The sequence below is a fragment of the Rattus norvegicus genome, chromosome 12 (assembly GCF_036323735.1).
Source record: "Rattus norvegicus strain BN/NHsdMcwi chromosome 12, GRCr8, whole genome shotgun sequence".
Taxonomy (NCBI): domain Eukaryota; kingdom Metazoa; phylum Chordata; class Mammalia; order Rodentia; family Muridae; genus Rattus; species Rattus norvegicus.
In genome coordinates this window covers 5,112,529-5,132,895 of record NC_086030.1, presented here as the reverse complement: position 1 = coordinate 5,132,895, position 20,367 = coordinate 5,112,529, and the positions used below count along the sequence as shown (strand labels likewise).

Sequence of the window (20,367 nt, the reverse complement as noted above, 5' to 3'; positions counted from 1 at the left end):
CAGTCCTTAAGTCTCAGCAAAAATGTCTCCACCATCGTAAGGATACTTCCTGTGCTAATCGTATGAAATACTTGCTCTATGGATGGCCCTTTCATGTCTCTATATATAAGAAAAAACTAGCAGACAAGAAGGGAGGCCTAGTTTGGTGGCCTACACTTGGAAGCCATTGGTAGGTGAATCTCTGAAGTCATGCCAGCCAAGGTCTACGAAGTGACCAGGGCTAGATGAGAGTCTGTCTCAAAAGTAAATAAACACAACGACTTCTAAAAGACAAACATCTGCACCATAATTTTTAAAAAGTAAAATTTAAGCTGAAAAGTATTGGGAACAAGCTGTTGAGAGTTCTAGTTTAGAACTTTATAACTTATGTCCCACAGATTACTAATAATCAGTGGAATTTAACAGTGTTTGTAGATAATTTAAGATATGGACAGGCATCATATTAAGGCCTGCTCTTAGGGAAAATAAAGGAGGTAAAAGGGGGAAAAGGAGAAAACCCAACCAAAATACAAATGCAGCATCTCATAAACGCACAGCAACCCTTCTCTACACTGGTGATGCCTGCAAGATACGGAGAACCAGAAAAGACTCTTTTCTAGAAGAGAAGTGAATGCTGAAAAGAACCAGAAAGACAACAAAGAACGAGGTCCTCAGGAGGACGACAGTGTCCACAGCCAGCTGCAAAGGGCTGGACTAGAAGCTGGAATGCTCCCAGAAGGGCCGCCTGGACAGCTCTCTACCTGAGTCTCAGTGGGACCTCAGCTCTGAATGCTCCATTCAAAGTGGAGTTCAAGAGAGCAACCAAGTGACAGCCACTAAGTTACTGTTCTCTTCAGTGTCTTGGTGCTCGCTCTAAAGCGCTGCAGTGCTTAGCTCAGCCTACGACCTCGTCTTTATTACCCACACTGCACCAGTGTTCCCGACTCTCCTGTCAGCAGTGAGTGACCAGCTGAGGAGAAAAGCACCTAATGCCAGAGGCTGACAGCAGCAGAGGAAGCAACGCAGACTCGATGCTTACAGAAAACCTTGTAATGACTTAATTCTCAAAAATAACACACATTAAAGCTTTTCTCAAGCTTTTCTTATGTAATGAGAAATTTAAAAAATCTGGATAACACAGAATAAATGAAAATCAGAGAAAAATGGAAGTGAGCTGTCTATTGTATAGCAAGCAAAAACACTAATAATTTCCTAGAGTATTACAATGTAAAATTAAAATAATTAAATAATGTAAAACCTTCAATTAACTTAAACTTTATAAAGATTTAAAACACTTACTTGTAATAACCATCACTTTAGAAAATATGGCCTTGACACTGGCATCTGTCTGTAAATTACATACAAAAATCGAGCATTACAATTCACTAAGAAAAACACACAGGCATCTTCAACAACACTCCTGACCATGGCTGTATCTTTCTTTACAGATTTTAAATCCTAGGTAAATGGGTGGGGTTAAAAGTACAGAAGCCATGTGACCATGCTAAGTTTTTATCAGTAGGCAAGAAAGAACAGTTCCATGGTGAGAGTCTCAAATGCAGGCAGGTTTGACATCTCACCAGAGTCACGGAACACTTGGTGGGAGCTCCTAGCATACTGTCTAGACACTATGACGACTTCAATGTTCCCAAAATCAAGACTAGTGTTATCCACCCACGTGAATACAAGAACATACCACATTTCAGTAACACTGTTGCACATTTGTATCTCCCCCTCCAAGGTAAATTAATAAAAAACGGGGTAACAAAAGAGAAGCAGTTCCAGATGCTTCTAACAGAAGCATGCTGACTTCCAGCATGGTAACACTCAACCATGCCTGCCATGGAAGCCGCTAAAGCGCTGTTGAAGAGTCTAGTATTGAGAAAAGCAGATCCCAACAGGTGAGCTACTCAAGGAACACAGTTAAAAGAGTAAATCATGTCCAGTGAAAACATAAGGTGCTAGGCCTAGCACTCAGGAAGCTGAAGCAGGAAGGGATCTGCGAGTTCCAAGCTAGCCCAATCTACTTGTTGAGTTTCAGGCCAGTAAGGGCTACATAGTGAGATCCTGTTTTATAAAAAGGGCCAGGGAGGTGGGGGTGGGAAGGGGTGGCACACACCTTTGATCCCGGGACTCAGGAGGCAGAGACAGGTAGGTGAAAAGTTTAAGGACAGCCTGGTCTACAAAGTGAGTTCCAGGACAGTCACCGTTACTCAAAAAAAACGCGTCTTGAAAAACAAATAGACAAAAACCAATACAACAAAACAAAAAAGGTTACAATTAGCCTACTTAAAACAAAACAGAAAACCTCTCAAATATAAACTTGAACTATGCAAACAAGTGTTATGAGATGCCTTAGTTTTTAAAATCACAAAATTTTTTTTTAAAAAATTGGTGAGTGACAATAAATCACTAAGGCAGTTTCTGTGACATAACAAAGAGTTTGCAGGCGACATAGACATTTTCTTCCTGAAGGAAACAACCTCATGCTGTTTGCCTTCATCCTACACACAGGTGGTGCATGTGATTGAAGGATGTCAAAAGCAAGAACTCTGAGTTAGTAATAAAAAGTGACCAATTGGGTTGGGGATTTAGCTCAGTGGTAGAGCGTTTGCCTAGCAAGCGCAAGGCCCTGGGTTCGGTTCCCAGCTCCGAAAAAAAGAAGAAAAAAAGTGACCAATTTGTTTTCTCTGAATGCAATTCAAAATGACCAGATACATTTTTTAGATTAATATATTTCACAGGCATCATTTTCAGAAAGGGAAGGAACTTAAAATCACACTAAATGCCCCCAAATAAAATAAGTACATACCAGATGCATACCACATTTTAAGGGGGTGGTAAGACTGCTTGTTTTATGAGTACCAGGCCCTGAGTTTGACTCCTAGAGCCACGTAGCACGGTAGACATGGTGGCACGTCTAGTGCTGCACGGCAGATGGAGACAGGGAGCTCCGGAGCCTGATAGCCATAAACAAGGTCCAGGCAAGGTCCAGCTCAGAGACACTGTCTGAAAACAAGACCAAACCAAAAAGCCAAAAACCTAGACAGTCCTGAGAAAACCTCAGAGACCATTGTCCCCAAGCTTATAGACACACAGACTACCATAAAATCACCACAATATGAATTCTAAGTTATAAAGATACTTATAAAGCTGTAATTATGGTAACAATTATCATACAAGCTATCTAATACTCATTCTTTAAAATTAGCTTACTTTTGGTTGTTTAATTAAATCAAGCAAATCCTTTACTTGATGTCGGAGTAGATTTTGACATTTCCACATTTCATTCAATGCCCTGAAAAACACAAAAATATACAAACACCAGGCTAGAAGTCCTTTCAGAACATTCTGACTACCTAATTGTAATAAGAAAGGGCGAGGTGAAAAACGAAACAGGAGCACTGAGCTACAATCCACAGGGTAGTAACTGGCATCCCAGAAGCAAGACTCAATGTGCCAGCGGCAGGAGCCAGCCAAGCTGCTGCACTGGTGTAAACAGATGAAATGGAGCGTGTCTGTAAGATAAGCAGGCACTGACAGGAGACCGTGAACCTGAGAAATAAAGGGTGGACTGACGATGTAATGTGCTGTATGTGCAACATGGAATCCGAGAGAAGCATCAACAGGCATAACTGTTGGGAAGATATTTACCCTACCATGTGTAAACTGAAATTATCTACTGCTGGCAACATGTCTTCCTAGTAACTACATACACTGTTACAGAACTTCAGCACAACATCATTTCTAAGGAAATTAAAGAGTATTTTTCCTCAGTTTCCTTTGTGTGCGTGTACATGCAGGACTATTGTGCATGTATTTGGATGTGCAGGATACCCATGTGCATGGAGGTCAGAAGAAAACATCGAGGCTCGCCCCTCAGATGCCTTCCTTCAGCTGTGGAGACTGGTCTCTCCCGAGTAAGCAGAGGTGGCTGAGGAGCGAGCTGCAGAGACCCTCAGCTCACCCACACCGCTGCTGTGCACTAACCAGGCTGGAAAGCTAAGCTCGGAAGCGTGTACGTGCAAAGCACTTTACGCACTGAGCCCTCCAGGCCCACACTTATTTTCGGGTGGGATTCCAACACCACTGAGAAAACGCAGACCCGAGGAAGACCAGCTTTCCCGAAGGGACAGAAAGACAACTGTTCAGTATTTTCATTCTCTTCTATATCTAGGTTTCGAAATGCCACTAGATATCGTTTTATTAAAAAGATACAATCTAGTTTAAACTTGGGAACTCGCTAACAGTAAGAGAATTAAAACATTCTCAGCACTGGACATCTCACCCTTTAAACAGTGATAGTTTACTGTTTTCAAGTGTGAAAGGCCCACAGTTTCACTGGCATTAGTGATGAAGGTAAATTCACAAACTAACTAAAAACAAAATGGTCACTTGTCAGAGATCTATGAAAGTCTAAAACAAACTATGTGTTGCATATATAAAACAAAAATGTTCAGGAAAACACTCTGTGAAATTACTTCTGAACTCCAAAGTCAAACATACTCTGTCTCGTAGAAAAATCGTAATTTATAACTTTTGAAAGATCCACATGTTGAAAGTTGGCTAGAATTAAAACAGATAAAATTGTGTATTATTTATCACTTAAATATAAAATTCCCCCAAATCTAATTCATAAACTACGACCTTAGCTGAAATTTTAAAATGGCCCTCATTGACTAAGAATTTCTATTACAATGTATTTAAGAAAATTGTAAGAAATAAAAAATTTCTATTACAATGTATTTAATCAAAATATTAAATAGCAAGAGAATTTGCCTATATTTATTATACTGATTAGAAGTTCAATAAGAGCAGAAGGGGGACAACAAGGCAATAAGGGTGAAAATTAATCCAGGCACTCAGAACGATGAGGCAGGCAGAGCTCTATGAGTTCCAGGCCAACCAAGGCTACAAAGAAAGACCCTGGATCAAAACAGAACAAGAATAAAAATGTCACTGGACCATATATATAAAATAATCTATCTATGTGATATTCAAAACTAAATGGTTACAGGAAAGACACATGCGCAAGCATGCATTTGATTCTTCAAAGCTGTTTGTAAGCTAGAAGAGCAGACTGCTGTGTTTCTCTGCCAGGAAGACAGAGGGTAGAGGAGCTGGGCGACACACTCATAGGAATGTTAACTGTCACCGGGTCTCGTCACTCACATGTATGTGGGTTTTGTTATTATCACATACAAGAAAATGTAAAGACTTTGGGGGAAACAGAGATAAAGTATAAATTAAGTTCCAGAAAAGTAGCTAAAACAATCAGCTAGTGCAACAGTCAGTGCACTAAGCCACTTTAGAATACTTCACCTTGAAACATTTAAATATCCCTCTGAACCACTTTTATAAAACCAAAACCCTTATGTACTAGTCCAAACAGAAGTTTATTTTCAACGGTTTTATTTCACAGCACGCCTCTTAAAAATGAGTCCTTCCTTTTTTATAATTTCTTTAATTTTATTTTATGTGCACTGGTGTTTGAGGGTGTCAGATTCCCATGAGTTGCAGACATTTGTGGGCTGCCGTGTAGTTGCTGGGACTTGAACTCAGGATCTATGGGAAAGCAGCCAGTGCTCTTAACCACTCAGCCATCTCTCCAGCTCTTTTTTTTTTTTTTTTTTTGAGACAAGGAGTACATGCAATGTTCATGAACTCGCTTTGTAGACCAGGCTGGCCTGGAACTCAGAGATACTGCCTGCCTCTGCCCCTGAGGGTCTGGGATTAAAGGTGTGTGCAACCACAGTCTGGCAAGTGTTTAACTTTTAAATTCAATCAAATATACTGACATTTAAGTGAAAAGTAGTTTGGTAGCACTGTGACTGTTACCTGTACTCTCTTCTTTTCACGCAGACTTGTTTTCTCCTTTTCATTTCCATTTCTGGCATTAAACATCCCATCAATTATCTTTCATTCTTTGGATTTAGAAACGAGATATTCTGACCTTTTTTTGGGGGGGGTAAGGATGAGTTTAGTCTGTGTGTGTGTGTGTGTGTGTGTGTGTGTGTGTTGACTGACACATCAGTCAACATTTCTGCCTGGGTGCACATATGATATAAAGACATTTACATATTTTATACTTTATTTATTACCTATTCTCTTATGTGTTATTTAGAAATACCAGTGAAGAAAGGTTCTGAAGACCGTCCTGCTGAGCAAGGGAGGGACCAGGACACTTGCAGGATTGTACATGGCTGATTAAGTACCAGCCTCCATGCCTCCTACTTTCTTCTAAAGCCACACTCTCAAAATTCACAGCTATTTAGATTTACAGAAATCTTTGAACCTTTTGTTTTTCTTGAACATGATTCCTTCCTTTCTCACAAAATAAAAACAAGTATACAGACTCATAATTTTAAGTTCTTCCATGAAGGATTTCTTAGTGCTGCTTCTGGATTCTTATTAAAAGTATGCTTATTAATTTACTCTTAAGTGGTATTTGGTCAATGCCAGATTTTCCTGGGATTTCCAAGTGACATGTGTTCCAAGAGAACAGGTATTGATCCCCTCAATTCACTCTAATGGGTCGTTCAGCTGAACCATAGAAAAAAGGATGAGCAACCAAGCTAAAGCAAACCAGCAATTGAATGCATCCATTTCTGAAAAACATCCCCAGCGTAGTAAAATTAACTAAAACCATAGTCGTATGTACTGTTCTGCACAGTTAAAAGACTGAATGTTGTAAGCAAGCAGCACTGACTTCAAACCCCGGCTATCTTCACTGCTTGACTGTAAATTGAGCTCTGCAGGAGGCTGCTCATCTTGTACAAACATAGACGTCTGCTGCTATTTTTCAATTGCAGGGTGAAAGCAGAGACAGAGGTCCAGGTTCCCGTGCTAGCCACACAGCGTGTGCCAACAACTACACCTCCAGGTAGAGTAGCTGTGGCACACAGAACTGTGGAACTAAGGAAGGCCATTCAAAAGTACCCTTAGACATCCAAAGCACGCACTCCTCAATGGATCTAACTATGTTTACTGGAATATCTGAGCCTCAACTTCTACACCTTCTGGAAATCTTCACACTTTACAATGTCTCAATTAGACTAGCATAAATCTACTATATAAAAGGGCCAGTTCCCTCCCAGACAGCTAATGAAACATGGAAATAACAATGTTTTTGTGAGATGTCCTTAATGCTAACCTACAACACTAAGTTGAGAACAAACAGCAAAGCAATTTTATTCTACTGCACTACAAAATAATGAAATTAGTACCGTGGTAAGAGTAGGAAGATAGTATTTTCATAATCTGGACCTTTTTAACACCTGGGGGGTGGGGGAAATAGGTATATCACCTCTCTTGAAATGCCACCAACATGAAAATCTAGAGAGAGAGAGAAGTCAAATCCTTAGTGACTTCATGCCAAGCAGCTCTAGCCGCTGCAGGGATGTCTGCTGACATCACAGGTTGGCAACAGAACTTTCTAAAAAGAAAAACAAATAGCCCAGTAGTTGCTTGTGCTTGGGACCATTAAACAATGCTTACATCAACATAGAGTTTACATGACACACTGAGCCTCCTCCCCTAAGCTGCTAGAGAAAAGGAGCGCCAGGACACTGGAGACATACGTACTTCACGGCATTCAGGTCCAGGGTAGCATACAAGTAGTACAAGCACTTCATCCGCTCCGTAGTTTCCAAGTTGTGAGGAACCATGTACTGAGCAAAGATCCGCTCAACAAGCAACCTGGGAGAGAAAAGTGTACTGAGTCCATCTGTAAAACTATAAAATCATGAATTAAGTAAGCTCCTTTCCACAGTGGAGAACAGACTTCTTCTATCTAAGAGGAACCAAAAGGACGACTAAATCTCTATTTAGGGCTATTATACAGGGCTATTATAAATGACCTTGGACATTGCGTATCATAGAGCAAATTTCCATATCAGTACAATGAAGTTGAGAAAACTACAGCAGGTCCCTCTAAAGACACAAATATCATCATCAAGTTAAAGCTACAAGACACGGCTAAGGGAAAGCACGAAGGAAAAGGCCAGGAGCTGCTTTGGCCGGCCAGGCTCCTGTGCCATGCATACCCAGGGCAGTTAACCACTCCCTTCGCATCCAGACACCCAGGAATAGGACGCAAAGGTGTCTTACCAAGTCATAACAGAAATCTGTGCACTGGTGCCACACATGCACATCTAAAAAGTTCCTAAGATATATCATAAAATTTTAACAATGTATGAAAGTGGTTAAGGGGGGGTCAAACAACCATATCAGATTATCTTGCATATCAAATATTTACATTACGATTCATAATATTAGAAAATTACAGTTATGAAGTAGCAACGAAATAATTTTATTTACATGAGGAACTGCATTAATTTGAGAACTACTGGTGTATGGCTTCTTTAGGGGTCTACTGAAGGCTAATTGGCTTTTATCCATACGAGTTATCCATCTACTTTTAGGGAGATAACATGTTTCTTAGAAATTCCTAAGTGTTTTTAGTCCTGAGTGGGAGAAAATTTTTTAACCTAAAATTTCCAAAAGATTTTCAATAAAAACTGTTTAAAATTTTTTTGATATATATATATATATATAGTGCTCTTAACCATTGAGCCATCTCTCCAGCCCCTGTTTAAAATTTAATAAACACACTTTTCATGTGTTTTCTCTAAGACAAAAACTTGAAATTACACCAGCTATAGACATCACCCTATAAAAAGTTAAGCGCATGAAAACAAATGAGGAAACTCTCCTCATGCAGAAGTTACCTATGTATGCTTCACTTGTGGCTCTGTTGGCAAGAAAACTACGCATTCCGCTTAGCCTATCCGAAAGGCAAGAGGATAGTTAAAGCCATAAAGAAAGCACAAAGAATGTATATAACATCCAACACTCAGCAAGTTGCTGGGGGGAGCGTGGGAGCGTGGCCGACTCACCGGTCATCAATGCTGTTCTGATAGTATATATGCAGCAGCTTGTCCTTGACCCAGCATATCTGCTTGGCAGCGTCCTTGCCAGCCGCTGACTGTAAAGCGTATTTCTTGTAAATCTGGGCAAGTCCCATCATGGCTTCTTTGCGTACTCTCCACTTAAAACAAACATATAAAGGTTATTTTATAAAAATGCTTCTATTACAATGGTGGCAGTACACGCCTTTACTCCCAGCACTCAGGAGGCACAGGCAGGTAGGCTGGCCTACAGAATGAGTTGTAGGACAGCCAGGGATATGCAGAGAAACAAAAGCTCCCACAATGTGAAGCAATAGAATAGTGTGGAGTTTAATCTTTGAGGTCAACCCGACTTGATTTAGAACTGCCAAGGACTGGTGTTTATCAGTGAAGAACGTTTCCAGGTAGGTTTACCTGAGGAAGGATAACTTATTCTAAATGTGGCAGAACCATCCCACAGCTGGGGTCCTTGATGGAAGACAAAAAGCCAGCTGAGTGCCAGTATCCAACGAGTCACTTTACACATCCTACTTTACCTGGCTGCACCTCAGATGCTTTCAACTTAAAAGTTCATTATTTAGGAAAGAAAAGGGATCTTTTAAATGAAACACAATTGAACTTCGGGTACTAAGAATGAAACTCGAGGTTAAGCGTAGAACTGCAAACCTTTAACTGACGCTCTAGGGGGGCAGGAGCAGATGATTTCTGCAGTGACAATTTTGGAATTCTGCTTTCTTTAAAAACACAGAGAAATTGTAAGAATGTGTTTTCATTTTAATCCAGGTGTAGGGACATGGGGGCTGTTTCAGACTGTCCACAGCAGCTGAGGTGTAGCTTTGCCAGCTGCAGATGTATCTTCAAGTGTTGGGTATTGGGATTCTGGGAACTTTTCAGAGGGTTCTATCAATGCTAGCACCCTGGGAGGAGAGGGTGAGAGCTGTTGGGCATTCAGAGGGGTTGGCTGTGGTGTTAGCAGTTGTGCTCAAAGAAGAAACAAAGGAATGGAATTAGATTCAGAGAGCGCTCCCCCCCCCCTTTTCTCCTCTTCTATCCAGTGATCAGATCCGGTGAACTGGGGTTGGGGAGGGGACAAAGGGTGGCAAAAAGAAGAACCCACAAAATAGCAAAGACTAACTATAGATCTCTTCGAGGTCAAGGCTACCCTGGTCAACAGACTAAGTTCTAGAACCGTCGGAGCTACACAGAGAAATTCTGTCTGGAAAAAACAAACAATGAGAACCTCGGCTGGGTATGGAAGTTCACATCTTCAATCTCAGCACTCAGGAGGCAGGGACAGGTGTATCACTTTGAGTTCAGGGCTAGCCTAGACTAGAGAGAGAATTCTAAGAATCCAGGGGCTAGCCACACAGACAGACTCTGTCTCAAAAATAACAAAATAAAACACACAAAGACAAACCCTCTGGGGATTATCAACTCCTACTCACCCGTTTGTCCAACGTTCGCTCTCTCACAAAGTTGAGTAGGTGATCGTTGACAAGAAGAATGTCCTTTTTAGCAGCTGTTACTATAGACACAATGACATCATGTCTAATAGCTTCTTCAGGGTCGTGTGACCTCACTTTAAGATACTCTGAAAGATAAGATCTTCTGATTAAAATGGAAGCTTTAATAATTATCATATTGCTTTAAAAGACTGGAAAGATCTTTGCAAATCAACAGAGCAAAAGCAAACCCTAAGTAGAATGTTTAATATTTCAAGAAAATTAAGAGCAAGGGAAGGGAAGAGGCAAGGAGTGGGACTGGCCTTTCCCTCACAATCTAAATGTCATCTGCAACTGAGAAGTGAAGTCTGCACTCTCAGGGAGGGAAGCTGATCCCACACATGAGGTGTGTCACTGTTAAGCATGTCATCATCAGTTTCCATTTAAAAGAATAAACTAATCAACTCGTCTGGCATCACTGGGAAACAGTGGGGTAGTGCCATTTCTGTCACATAATTAGAGAAGTCCTGAGTATGGCTGCTAAAAGGTGAAGCTCAGATACTGGCTAAGGAGACCTGGCTTCCCTGCGAGCAAACAGCTGAAGCTGAGGTATCGTAACTAAGACCCTCCTAGAGGACCAAAGGAATCAACTAACCTGGACCCTTGGCTCTCAGAGACTGAACCATCAATCAAAAAACATAATGGGCTGGACCCAGGCCTCCCTGCTCATATGTAGCAGACATGCAGCTTCATGTGGGTGCTGAAAAACTTGAGCTGGGAGTTGGAGGCGGGAGTGGGGCTATCCCAAAAGCTATTGCCTGTCCGTGGGATAAGTTCTTCTACCTGGACTGCCTCATCTGGCCTCAGTGAGAGAGGCCTAGCTCCTTGGAGACACTCTCTCAGAGGAGAAGGGGATGGGGGTATAAGGGGAAGGATTGGGAGGGAGTGATGGGAGGAGGGAGTTGTGAACAGGATGTAAAGTGAATTAAAAAAAAAAAAAACCTAGAAAACAACTCCTCACCGCAAAGCGAATCTTAGGAGCTATAGACCCACTGTTTCCAGTTAGCACTCTTCATATGGCCTTTTTTTTTTCTTTTTTTTCTTTTTTTTTTTTTTTTTTCCGGAGCTGGGGACCGAACCCAGGGCCTTGCGCTTGCTAGGCAAGCGCTCTACCACTGAGCTAAATCCCCAACCCTTCATATGGCCTTTTATGTACTTCACATGCATGTGTGTGCACGCTCGTTATTAGCCATGAGCACATGGCTATGAATTACTAAAATGTCTGAGGAAAGAATCTAATAATAAAAAAAAAAAACCAAAAGCAAATAGAAGGTAGGAAAAAAAAGAAGTTATTGCTAATGTTTTTAAAGAGGAAAAAACTCTCCCCATCAAAACCAGATTCAGAAAATACTGCATTAATAATATTATAATGGCATTATATTATATTACAAATATTATATTCACATAGATTAAATGGTATAACATAAGATAAATATCAATTATATTATGAATATAACATAAAATATTGTACTATAAATATATTTATAGAAGAATATCCAGGAGAGAGGAGGCCGGGAGAACAAGTGAGAGAAAAACAGACATAGACACAACACAACAACACATACATATGAAAGACAGAGACACAGAAAGAGGGGCTAGATAAGTAACTGTTCAAATGCAAAAGAATAGACAGGCAAGAAAAGATGAGAACAAAGAAAATCTATAGGAAACAAGGGACAGAAACGGGCAATGCAAAGAAAAATCACATAATACAGACAGAAGTTCAACCAAAGTCACACACAATTCCACTGAAAGCTTTACAGGACAAAACTATGATCAGCTGGCTATACAAGGAGACAAACAGGAGATGGCTATAAAAACCATGAAAACTATGCAAACCATAGAGAACGGGGTCCTGCAGAACCACTAAGGAGAACAGCCTGAGAGGATTCTGGCTGTAATTATCTTTTCTTTGCTTTTTAATTTCATAAGACAGCAAATGTTAACATTTGTGCAAAAGATATACATGACTGTTATATTAACCGTTATTCTATGAACTATCTCATAATTTTAAAAAGTGAACAGGTATATGATATTTTCATTACTTCAAAAATTGGAGGTGAACAGCTTACAACAGATTTTAAGTTATCTCCACTAACTATGGTTAACTTTGCTCCCAGTTAAATGACTTGCATAAAGTTCATAAACAATCAGAGCATTAGTATTAATCTTAAAAATCAAGACCGAGGCAAATTCAAATACGTGAAAATGTGCACAGTAGTTCTTAAACAAAAGAACTGCCTTAGTTCATGAAATTATTTGTAAAAAGCTGTTTCCAGTATGCACAGGACCTACACATTAAAAATCCTGGGATTGGGGATTTAGCTCAGTGGTAGAGCGTTTGCCTAGAAAGCGCAAGGCCCTGGGTTCGGTTCCCAGCTCCGAAAAAAAGAACCCAAAAAAAAAAAAAAAAAAAAAAAAATCCTAGCTTCAAGCTGGAAAGAACCCAGATGCCCATCAACAGAGGAATGGATACAGAAAATGTGGCCCATCTACACAATGGAGTACTACTCAGCCATAACGATGACTTCATGAAATTCTTAGGCAAATGGATAGAACTAGAAAATACCAACCTGGGTGAGGTAACCCAATCACAAAAAACACATAGCATGCACTCACTGATAAGTAGATATTAGCCCAAAAGCTCAAATTACCCAAGATACAATTCACAGACCACATGAAACTCAAGAAGGAAGACCAAAGTGTGGATGCTTCAGTCCTTCTTAGAAGGGGGAACAAAATACTCACAGAAGGAAATATGAAGACAAAGTGTGGAGCAGAGACTGAAGGAAAGGCCATTCAGAGACTGCCCCACCTGGGGATCCAGCCCATATACATACAGCCACCAAACCCAGACAATATTGCTGATGCCAAGAAGTGCATGCTGACAGGAGCCTGATATAGCTGTCTCCTGAGAGGCTCAGCCAGAGCATGACAAATACAGAGGTGGATGCTCGCAGTCAACCACTGAACTGAACGCAGGGTCCCCAATGGAGGTGTTAAGGCAAGTACTGAAGGAGCTGAAGGGGTTCGCAACCCCACAAGAAGGACAACCATGGGGCTGTGGATTTAGCTCAGTGGTAGAGCGCTTACCTAGGAAGCGCAAGGCCCTGGGTTCGGTCCCCAGCTCCGAAAAAAAGAACCAAAAAAAAAAAAAAAAAAAAAAAAAGGACAACCATATCAACCAACCAGACACCCCAGACCTCCCAGGTTCTAAACCAGCATCCCAAAAATGCACGGGGATGGACCTATGGCTCCAGACTCATATGTAACAGAGGATGGCCTTGTTGAGCATCAATGGGACGAGAGGCCCTTGGTGCTATCAAAGCTCAATGCTCCAGTGTAGGGGAATGTTGGGGTGGGGAGGGAGAGGGAGTTTGTGGATGGGTTGGGGAGCAACCTCATAAAAGCAGGGGGAGATAGTGCATTTCTGGAGGGGAAACCAGAAAAGAGATAACATTTGAAATGTAAATAAAAAAATATCCAATAAAAAAGGGTGGGGGGAGTTGGGGGTTCCTAGCTTCAAAAGCTCCATAATAATGAGAAAAGACAGCTATCAGAAACACCTACAAAAAAAAAAAAAAAGGTTTTCCCTGGAAAAGTATTCTCCCCGCCAACCCCCCCCCCCCCCGACTGAAAAGCATCCATGGAGACATGCTGTTACCTGTTAAATCCTTTGCTAAATCGGGATGGTTCATGAGGCAGTGGCTGGCAAACTTCACACATTCCAGGCGTATTGGCACATGGATGTCATTGAACCTAATAGAAAGAGTGCTCTTTAGGACAGCCAAAATAGGAATTTCATCTATACTCAACTCCTATTTATTCTGCTTATTAACAAATATATGTAAGAAATATCTGTATATATAAGAAATATATATATGAGAAATATATACATATATGAGAAAATTCCAAGTGGGGCCTGGGAAGATAATGGGATTAGTCTTTACTAATCCTTGGTAAAGGATTCGAGTTTAATTCACACATCTGCCAAAAAAAAAAAAAAAAAAAAAGATGAGTGAGGTGGCATATACTAATGACCCATGTCAAACGGAAGCGCCTGTCTAGCCGGCCCAGAGCAATTCCCAAGGTCGGTACTGCCGGGACACTCTAGGTAACAATCAGGTGAGATGGCGGCCTCTGTACGATGACACCCAAGGTAAACATCCGGCCTCAATGAGCACAGGTACACAGGCACACTCACATGCATGTGGATACATAGCTGCATGGAGGAAAATCCATAGTGGGACCAGACCATTTACAGTTGTGGGCACATTACCACAAAACTAGGACAATCTCTATTTAGATTCTGTTAGAGGAGCCTGTGCTCTCCATTGGACTAATAATGACAATGTGTGGGGCTGTTCCCCTACTGGTTCCTGATCTATCAGTAAAGATGCCATAGGCCAACTGCTGGGACTTCCGGGTCCTGGGAGGTAGTGGGAAGCTGAAAGGAGACAGCTCCCAGGCTTCAGAGAGAAGAAAAACAAGTAGCCTTGTGAGATCTGGGGAGGAATGGTGGCCTGTGGTGGCGGAAAGTTGGAAATGTCTAGCAGGGACTAGAAATAACAAGCAACTAAAGTTTAGGGCAAGTGGAGAGGTGCGGTGACAAGAATATTGATAATGGCACAGTTTTCCAGGTGGGAGATGGCAGTGCCCAGCAACGGTCTCAGAGGGAAGCTGAATGATCAGCCTGTGTGTGTGTGTGTTTTACCCATGGATTCAAGGGAAGCTGGGTGGTGGGTGGTAGTGCGGCCATTCCTGGAGCCTAGGCAGGGTAGCAAAAGCTGCGTGCAACACAAATGTTTTCCCATCAATACTGCATTTCAAACGTCTGCTCTGAAGTATGTAAGTATGTCTGTGCATGTTATGTATCTTATAAATATATATGCATGTTTATATTTCAGAGAAACACTTAAATTCCATATCATCTCTGAGAAATTGTTAGTCAGAGTTTGACACATGACTGCTTTGGGCACTGGGATCCTTAATGAGATTATCTGATGGCACTGTATTCCTCCATTAGCATGCACATGACATCTAATTGTCCCTTAATCATTAATGCTCAAAACCCATACCCAGCAGCTCCAAGAACAGAACAGTGCCTTGTAGGCTCTGTGTAGGTGTCAATAACATTAAAGTCAAGGGCTTCTAGTCATTAAGTCTGTGTCTTCTGTAAAATCAAAAGGCTCCAGTATTTTTATCATTTAACACCAAAAGAAACAACATCTAGTCTGGCTAGTTAACTCAGCAGGTAAAAGCACCTGAAAATCTCATGGCCTAAATTCAATCCCTGGAATCTAAGAGCATAAAGACAGAGCATGCACAGGACCCTGGTTCAATTCTCGGTTTCCACCGCACCCCTCAAACAGCATGCTTTTAAAGAGACACGTGTCTCCAAATTCAGCAGCAGCATATTACTTAAGATGCTCTTATCATGAAGAAATATTTGTTCCATGAAGTATAATTCTCTCAAGACCCTGTAAAGGTTGTTTTGAATCCAGGTCTCATCATTTCTCAAATATGCATATAACTTATCATCATTATAAAGAAATATATCTGTTAAAATATGTTTAGCTCCCCAAGTTTGGTGGGGATTTTGCTTTTGTGGTTTTGACTGCCTGAGACAGGGTCTCACTATGCGGTCTTGGCTGACCTGGAACTCTATGTAGGCCCGGCTGGTATGAGAGACCTGCAGGCTCCCTGTCACAGGATTACGGTGTGCTGCATCAGAGTCAGGGTACTCAGTACTCTTTTGCTTTGTCCTACTGTGGTGGTGAGAATCAAAACCTGGGCCTTACACACGCTAGATAAGAGTTCCACCATGGACCTCCATTCCCAGCCCAAATTTAGTGATTTTTTTTTTAATACTGTGAGAGGTTTTATGTTATTAAATTTAAAGCAGGAGCTACAGTGGGACAAAAGGTGATATATGCTTACACTAGGATTTTCTGAGCAAGCATTTTAATTGGACTGCTTGGCTAATCTAATTCCTAACTTGAAAGTATAGAAGTACCTACACAACCATTTCAGTGGCAGTGCCCATGCGCGTGCACACGCCCATGCGCGTGCACACACCCGTGTGAGCACACACACACACACCCAGCCACCATCCATTTCCGATTCCATGCTAATTCCATGCCACCCCGAAGATGCACTCTGCAACATTTGCACAACAAGGCTTAGGATGGATCCCTTTCATTCAGCCACATACAGTTTTTAACTAAGTAAAATGCACCTCAAACGGAGCTGCATTAGCTTAAACTGCTTAAATACTTTGTCTTATTGTCCGAAAAGAAAAAGCAAAATGTTTGCACTGACTAAAATCATAGCTACAAATTCAGATTGGAAATTTAAAAAATAAGAAAGTAAAAAGGCATGTACCCCCGCAAAAATCAGAAAAATTCAGACTAGCTTGGCGGTGTTGTTTATCTCTAATCCCAGCACTCCCCAGGCAGAGTCAAGCTGATCTCTGAGTTTGAGACCAGCCTGGTCTACATAGTGAGACCCTATTCTCCTAAAGAAAAGAAAAGAAAAAAAAGAAAGAAAATTTACACCAAAAGATGAAATTTATTAAAATTAATGATAGTCATCAAAGGGGAGGGCAATAATAGCAATACAAATATTGAAACACAAAGAAAATGGAATTGAAGTCTTAAATCCTATTTCTTTGTTAACAATGTGACTGCTTTTTGGTCTGAGCATAATTTGAAGGAATAAAATCCTCCCTCCTCAGGGTCAAAGTTGTTTGAGCTGGAATTATCTACAGTGCTTTAGTATTTTTAAGGTCAAAGAGCTCTTTAGTAAAAGTAATGAACCTTTCCCAAGTACGCGGTAAAAATACAAGCACACTCAAGCATTTCAGGAGCTTCACGGGCCACTCTAAGCACACAGAGAACTGAAACCATCCTCCCCTAAGAAATACAAAGGCTGTATTTGCTCATAACCCAGGCAGGAGAGTCGCCAAAGCCTCTGGAGACCAGGAAGGAAAGCGGCTGGAGGGCGCAGGGAAAGAAGGCAAGGTGTATCTGGCTGGTGTAAAACCTAGAGCTTTGCCTGCCTCTGCTCAGGAGCGCTAGAATTAAAGATGTGCGCGCGTCTACACGAGGCTACATCTGCTGTTGGCTTCACTGGTATCCTTGCCCAGCCGATGCCTCCACATAATCCATCAGATAACAGCCTTAGGGGAGGAGCCACATCACTCCGAGCTGCACTTTCAATTATAATTATTGCTTTATTATCTTATGAGACAAAAACTATGAGACAGCCTCTAAAATGCACCACTTTTCAAACATCACCAAAGACAAAATAAAATAAAGATAAACCAAAAATTTAAATATAGCTACTTATTATCAACATTGAAAACTACAAAATAGAAAATCTTTTAAGTTCATTTATTTATTTTTAAATCAGGGTTTCATGTAGTCCAGACTATTGCCAAGGCCTTAAACTTCTGATCCTCCTGCCTCACTACACTTGGTTTATGTGGCACTGGGACCCCGGGCACACTAGGAAAGCACTCTACCAACTGAGTTACATCCCCAGCCTGAAAACGCTTCATTCTTAAGATTTCTGACAACATAGCTTAAATGTGTACCATATTTCTAAAAATAGAACCACATCTTTCAAATAGAAACAGATATAAACATATAAAAACAGAACATATACAAACAGAAAAAGCAAATTGTACCTGCCCAAGTAGCACTGCCAGAGTGGTTTGTTTTGAGAGGCCAATTCTGAGTCCTTTGCCCCAAACATTTTTGCCAGGAGTTTAACAACCTGGAGGCGTTCTTCATTGTCATTGCTCTAGATAGAACAAAAAACAAAAGAGCAAAAACCACACAATGTCTTTAAACTTCAAAGTAAACACTCAGAACATGGCCTATTCCTAGGATTTCCCAGACCCTCCAAACAAACAAACAAACAAACAAACAAACAAACCCCTTCTGAATCCAGAATGGTCAAGTGTAACAAAGCTTTTCGCAAGACGGAGTGCTGTAATAAATGCTGATTCATCTCAAGTTACAGCAATGCAGCACTGTTGTGTGAAAACCTCCTGAGGTTCCTAGTAAATGTTAAAAGGCCCTCCTCCAACTCAGGTTAATTTCTACGCACAGTGTATTTTAAAACATACTAAGGATTCTTGAAAGTTTATGTTTTATTTTTTTAAGACCAGACACTGAGAGAAATGAGACCTACAATAAACAGAGAACTCTATAATAAAGCTGGTCCCCAGCAGGAGTGAGTTTATGCAAAAACATCAGATTCCTACAGGAAGTCAGCAGTGTGCTGAAGCACTGAGTATGCAGCAGGCACATCTCTGCCTTTTGCAGTTTGACTGTTACCACCGAGTGACAGTGGTTAAGTGAACAACCGACCAGTGCAAACGCTGGGCTTCCAGAGTGCAACAATCAGGCGTAGCAAACGAAGCCAAGTTCAAGGTGCTATGTATGGGTGTCACTACACGGATACGTCTTAAATTTTACAGTAGTGCCACAGGCTTGCAGTCAAGAGTCCCCAAAATAGAGCCTAACTCTTCTGGCAACTTGTTTCTTTTGCTCCACAAATGAAAATTGTGACGAGAGCCAAATGTCTAAACTCTGTACATCCTAACTGTACTTTAAAGGCCTTAGGACTTCGTGCTTCCTCCTCACAGGGCTTCCTGCCTTTGAGTACTGTCCACACCCACCTGATCCTCACTGCATCCAATCTGTAGTGGGTTGGCCTGATGCTGCTTATCTTCTAATGTTAATGGATGCCAATAACATCCTCCCCATTTATATACTCAATAAAAGGCCAGAGCCTGTGATTGGGCAGTGGAGGGGATGGACTGGAAGCCCCAAAGCAGGTAGAGAGAGAGGAGAGGAAAAAGAGAGAGGTAGAGGAGGCTGCCTTGGGCTAGAACCTCATGGCCAGGAGAAACGAAAGAGTGACAAGGGGCCTTATAGCTGGGAATAAGTTAGTCTAGTCCTAGATCTGCCCAATCTAGGCATATGTCTTACAATTAAAAATTCTGGATTGTGTTTTGTAAAGGCTTATGAGAATTGTAAAATCCATCAACACTAGTCTCATAAGAGAGCTCAGTGTTTCCCTCTTCCTCCCACACTACTCATTAAGTTGGCTGAAAGCAGGGATGAGAGCTTACTTATTTTTATATTCCTCATAGTGTGTAGGAAAATGCAATTAGGAACAGATTAACTAACAAGTAACTATCAGCAGGGCGGTGGGAGTGCTCATACGAGTCTGCCCAGCAACCAGGAGGCAGAGGCAGACAGCTCTCTGTGAATGAGGCTAGCCTGGTCTACAGAGTGAGTTCCAGGACAGCCAGGGCTATACAGAGAAACCCTGTCTTGCAAAACAAGAAGGGAGGGAGAGAGGAAGGGAGGGAGAGGGAAGGTGGGAAGGAGGTGGGAGGAATATTTGATTGTCTTGCCTCACCAAAATTACTAACCAAATTTGAAAGAAGACAGGAAGGCCAATTAATGAAAGGGCTCACTTAAGAAATACATTTTAAAAAAAGAAAGAAAAAAGAAATACATTTAAAAAAATGTACTCTACTAAAATAAGAACAAGTTACCAGCTATTTAGTATGCTATCAATATAAACTACTTGTAGGGGTTGGAGATTTAGCTCAGTGGTCGAGCGCTTGCCTAGCAAGCGCAAGGCCCTGGGTTCGGTCCTCAGCACCAGAAAAAAAAAGGAAAAAAAATATATAAACTACTTATTTTGTTTTTTAAAGTGATAGAAAAAATTTTAGGAATAAGAAAATGATACAAGAAAATCATCTAGTAACTTTTCTGGATTATTTACTGGAAGCCATCAAAAACTAGTAAACTGGCTGGCTTTAATCTTGCAATGACTTGGGAAAGAAATTATATTCCCCAATTCTTCAAAAGATACTCAATTTATAGCATCATTTAATGTCAGAGGAATAGAGACATGCTAGAAAAAAAAAATAACAGATTTTCAGTACTGAA

General features: G+C 41.1%; 1 protein-coding gene across 12 annotated transcripts in view; it reads right to left on the bottom strand.

Moving 5' to 3' along the window:
• Positions 1-20,367, bottom strand: part of Pds5b (PDS5 cohesin associated factor B) — a 143,095-nt gene that overhangs the window by 48,313 nt on the left and 74,415 nt on the right. For all 12 annotated transcript variants that reach the window (XR_010056381.1, XM_039089323.2, XM_039089324.1 and 9 more), the window contains 7 exons: positions 18,081-18,196; positions 14,055-14,149; positions 10,334-10,479; positions 8,877-9,028; positions 7,564-7,677; positions 3,196-3,277; positions 1,279-1,327 (listed from right to left, as the gene is read on the bottom strand). Coding sequence is in view for 11 of the 12 variants with exons in the window: in XM_039089323.2 (XP_038945251.1) it covers positions 1,279-1,327; positions 3,196-3,277; positions 7,564-7,677; positions 8,877-9,028; positions 10,334-10,479; positions 14,055-14,149; positions 18,081-18,196 (754 nt within the window). In the remaining variant the exon portion in view is untranslated. The remainder of the gene's footprint in view (positions 1-1,278; positions 1,328-3,195; positions 3,278-7,563; positions 7,678-8,876; positions 9,029-10,333; positions 10,480-14,054; positions 14,150-18,080; positions 18,197-20,367) is intronic.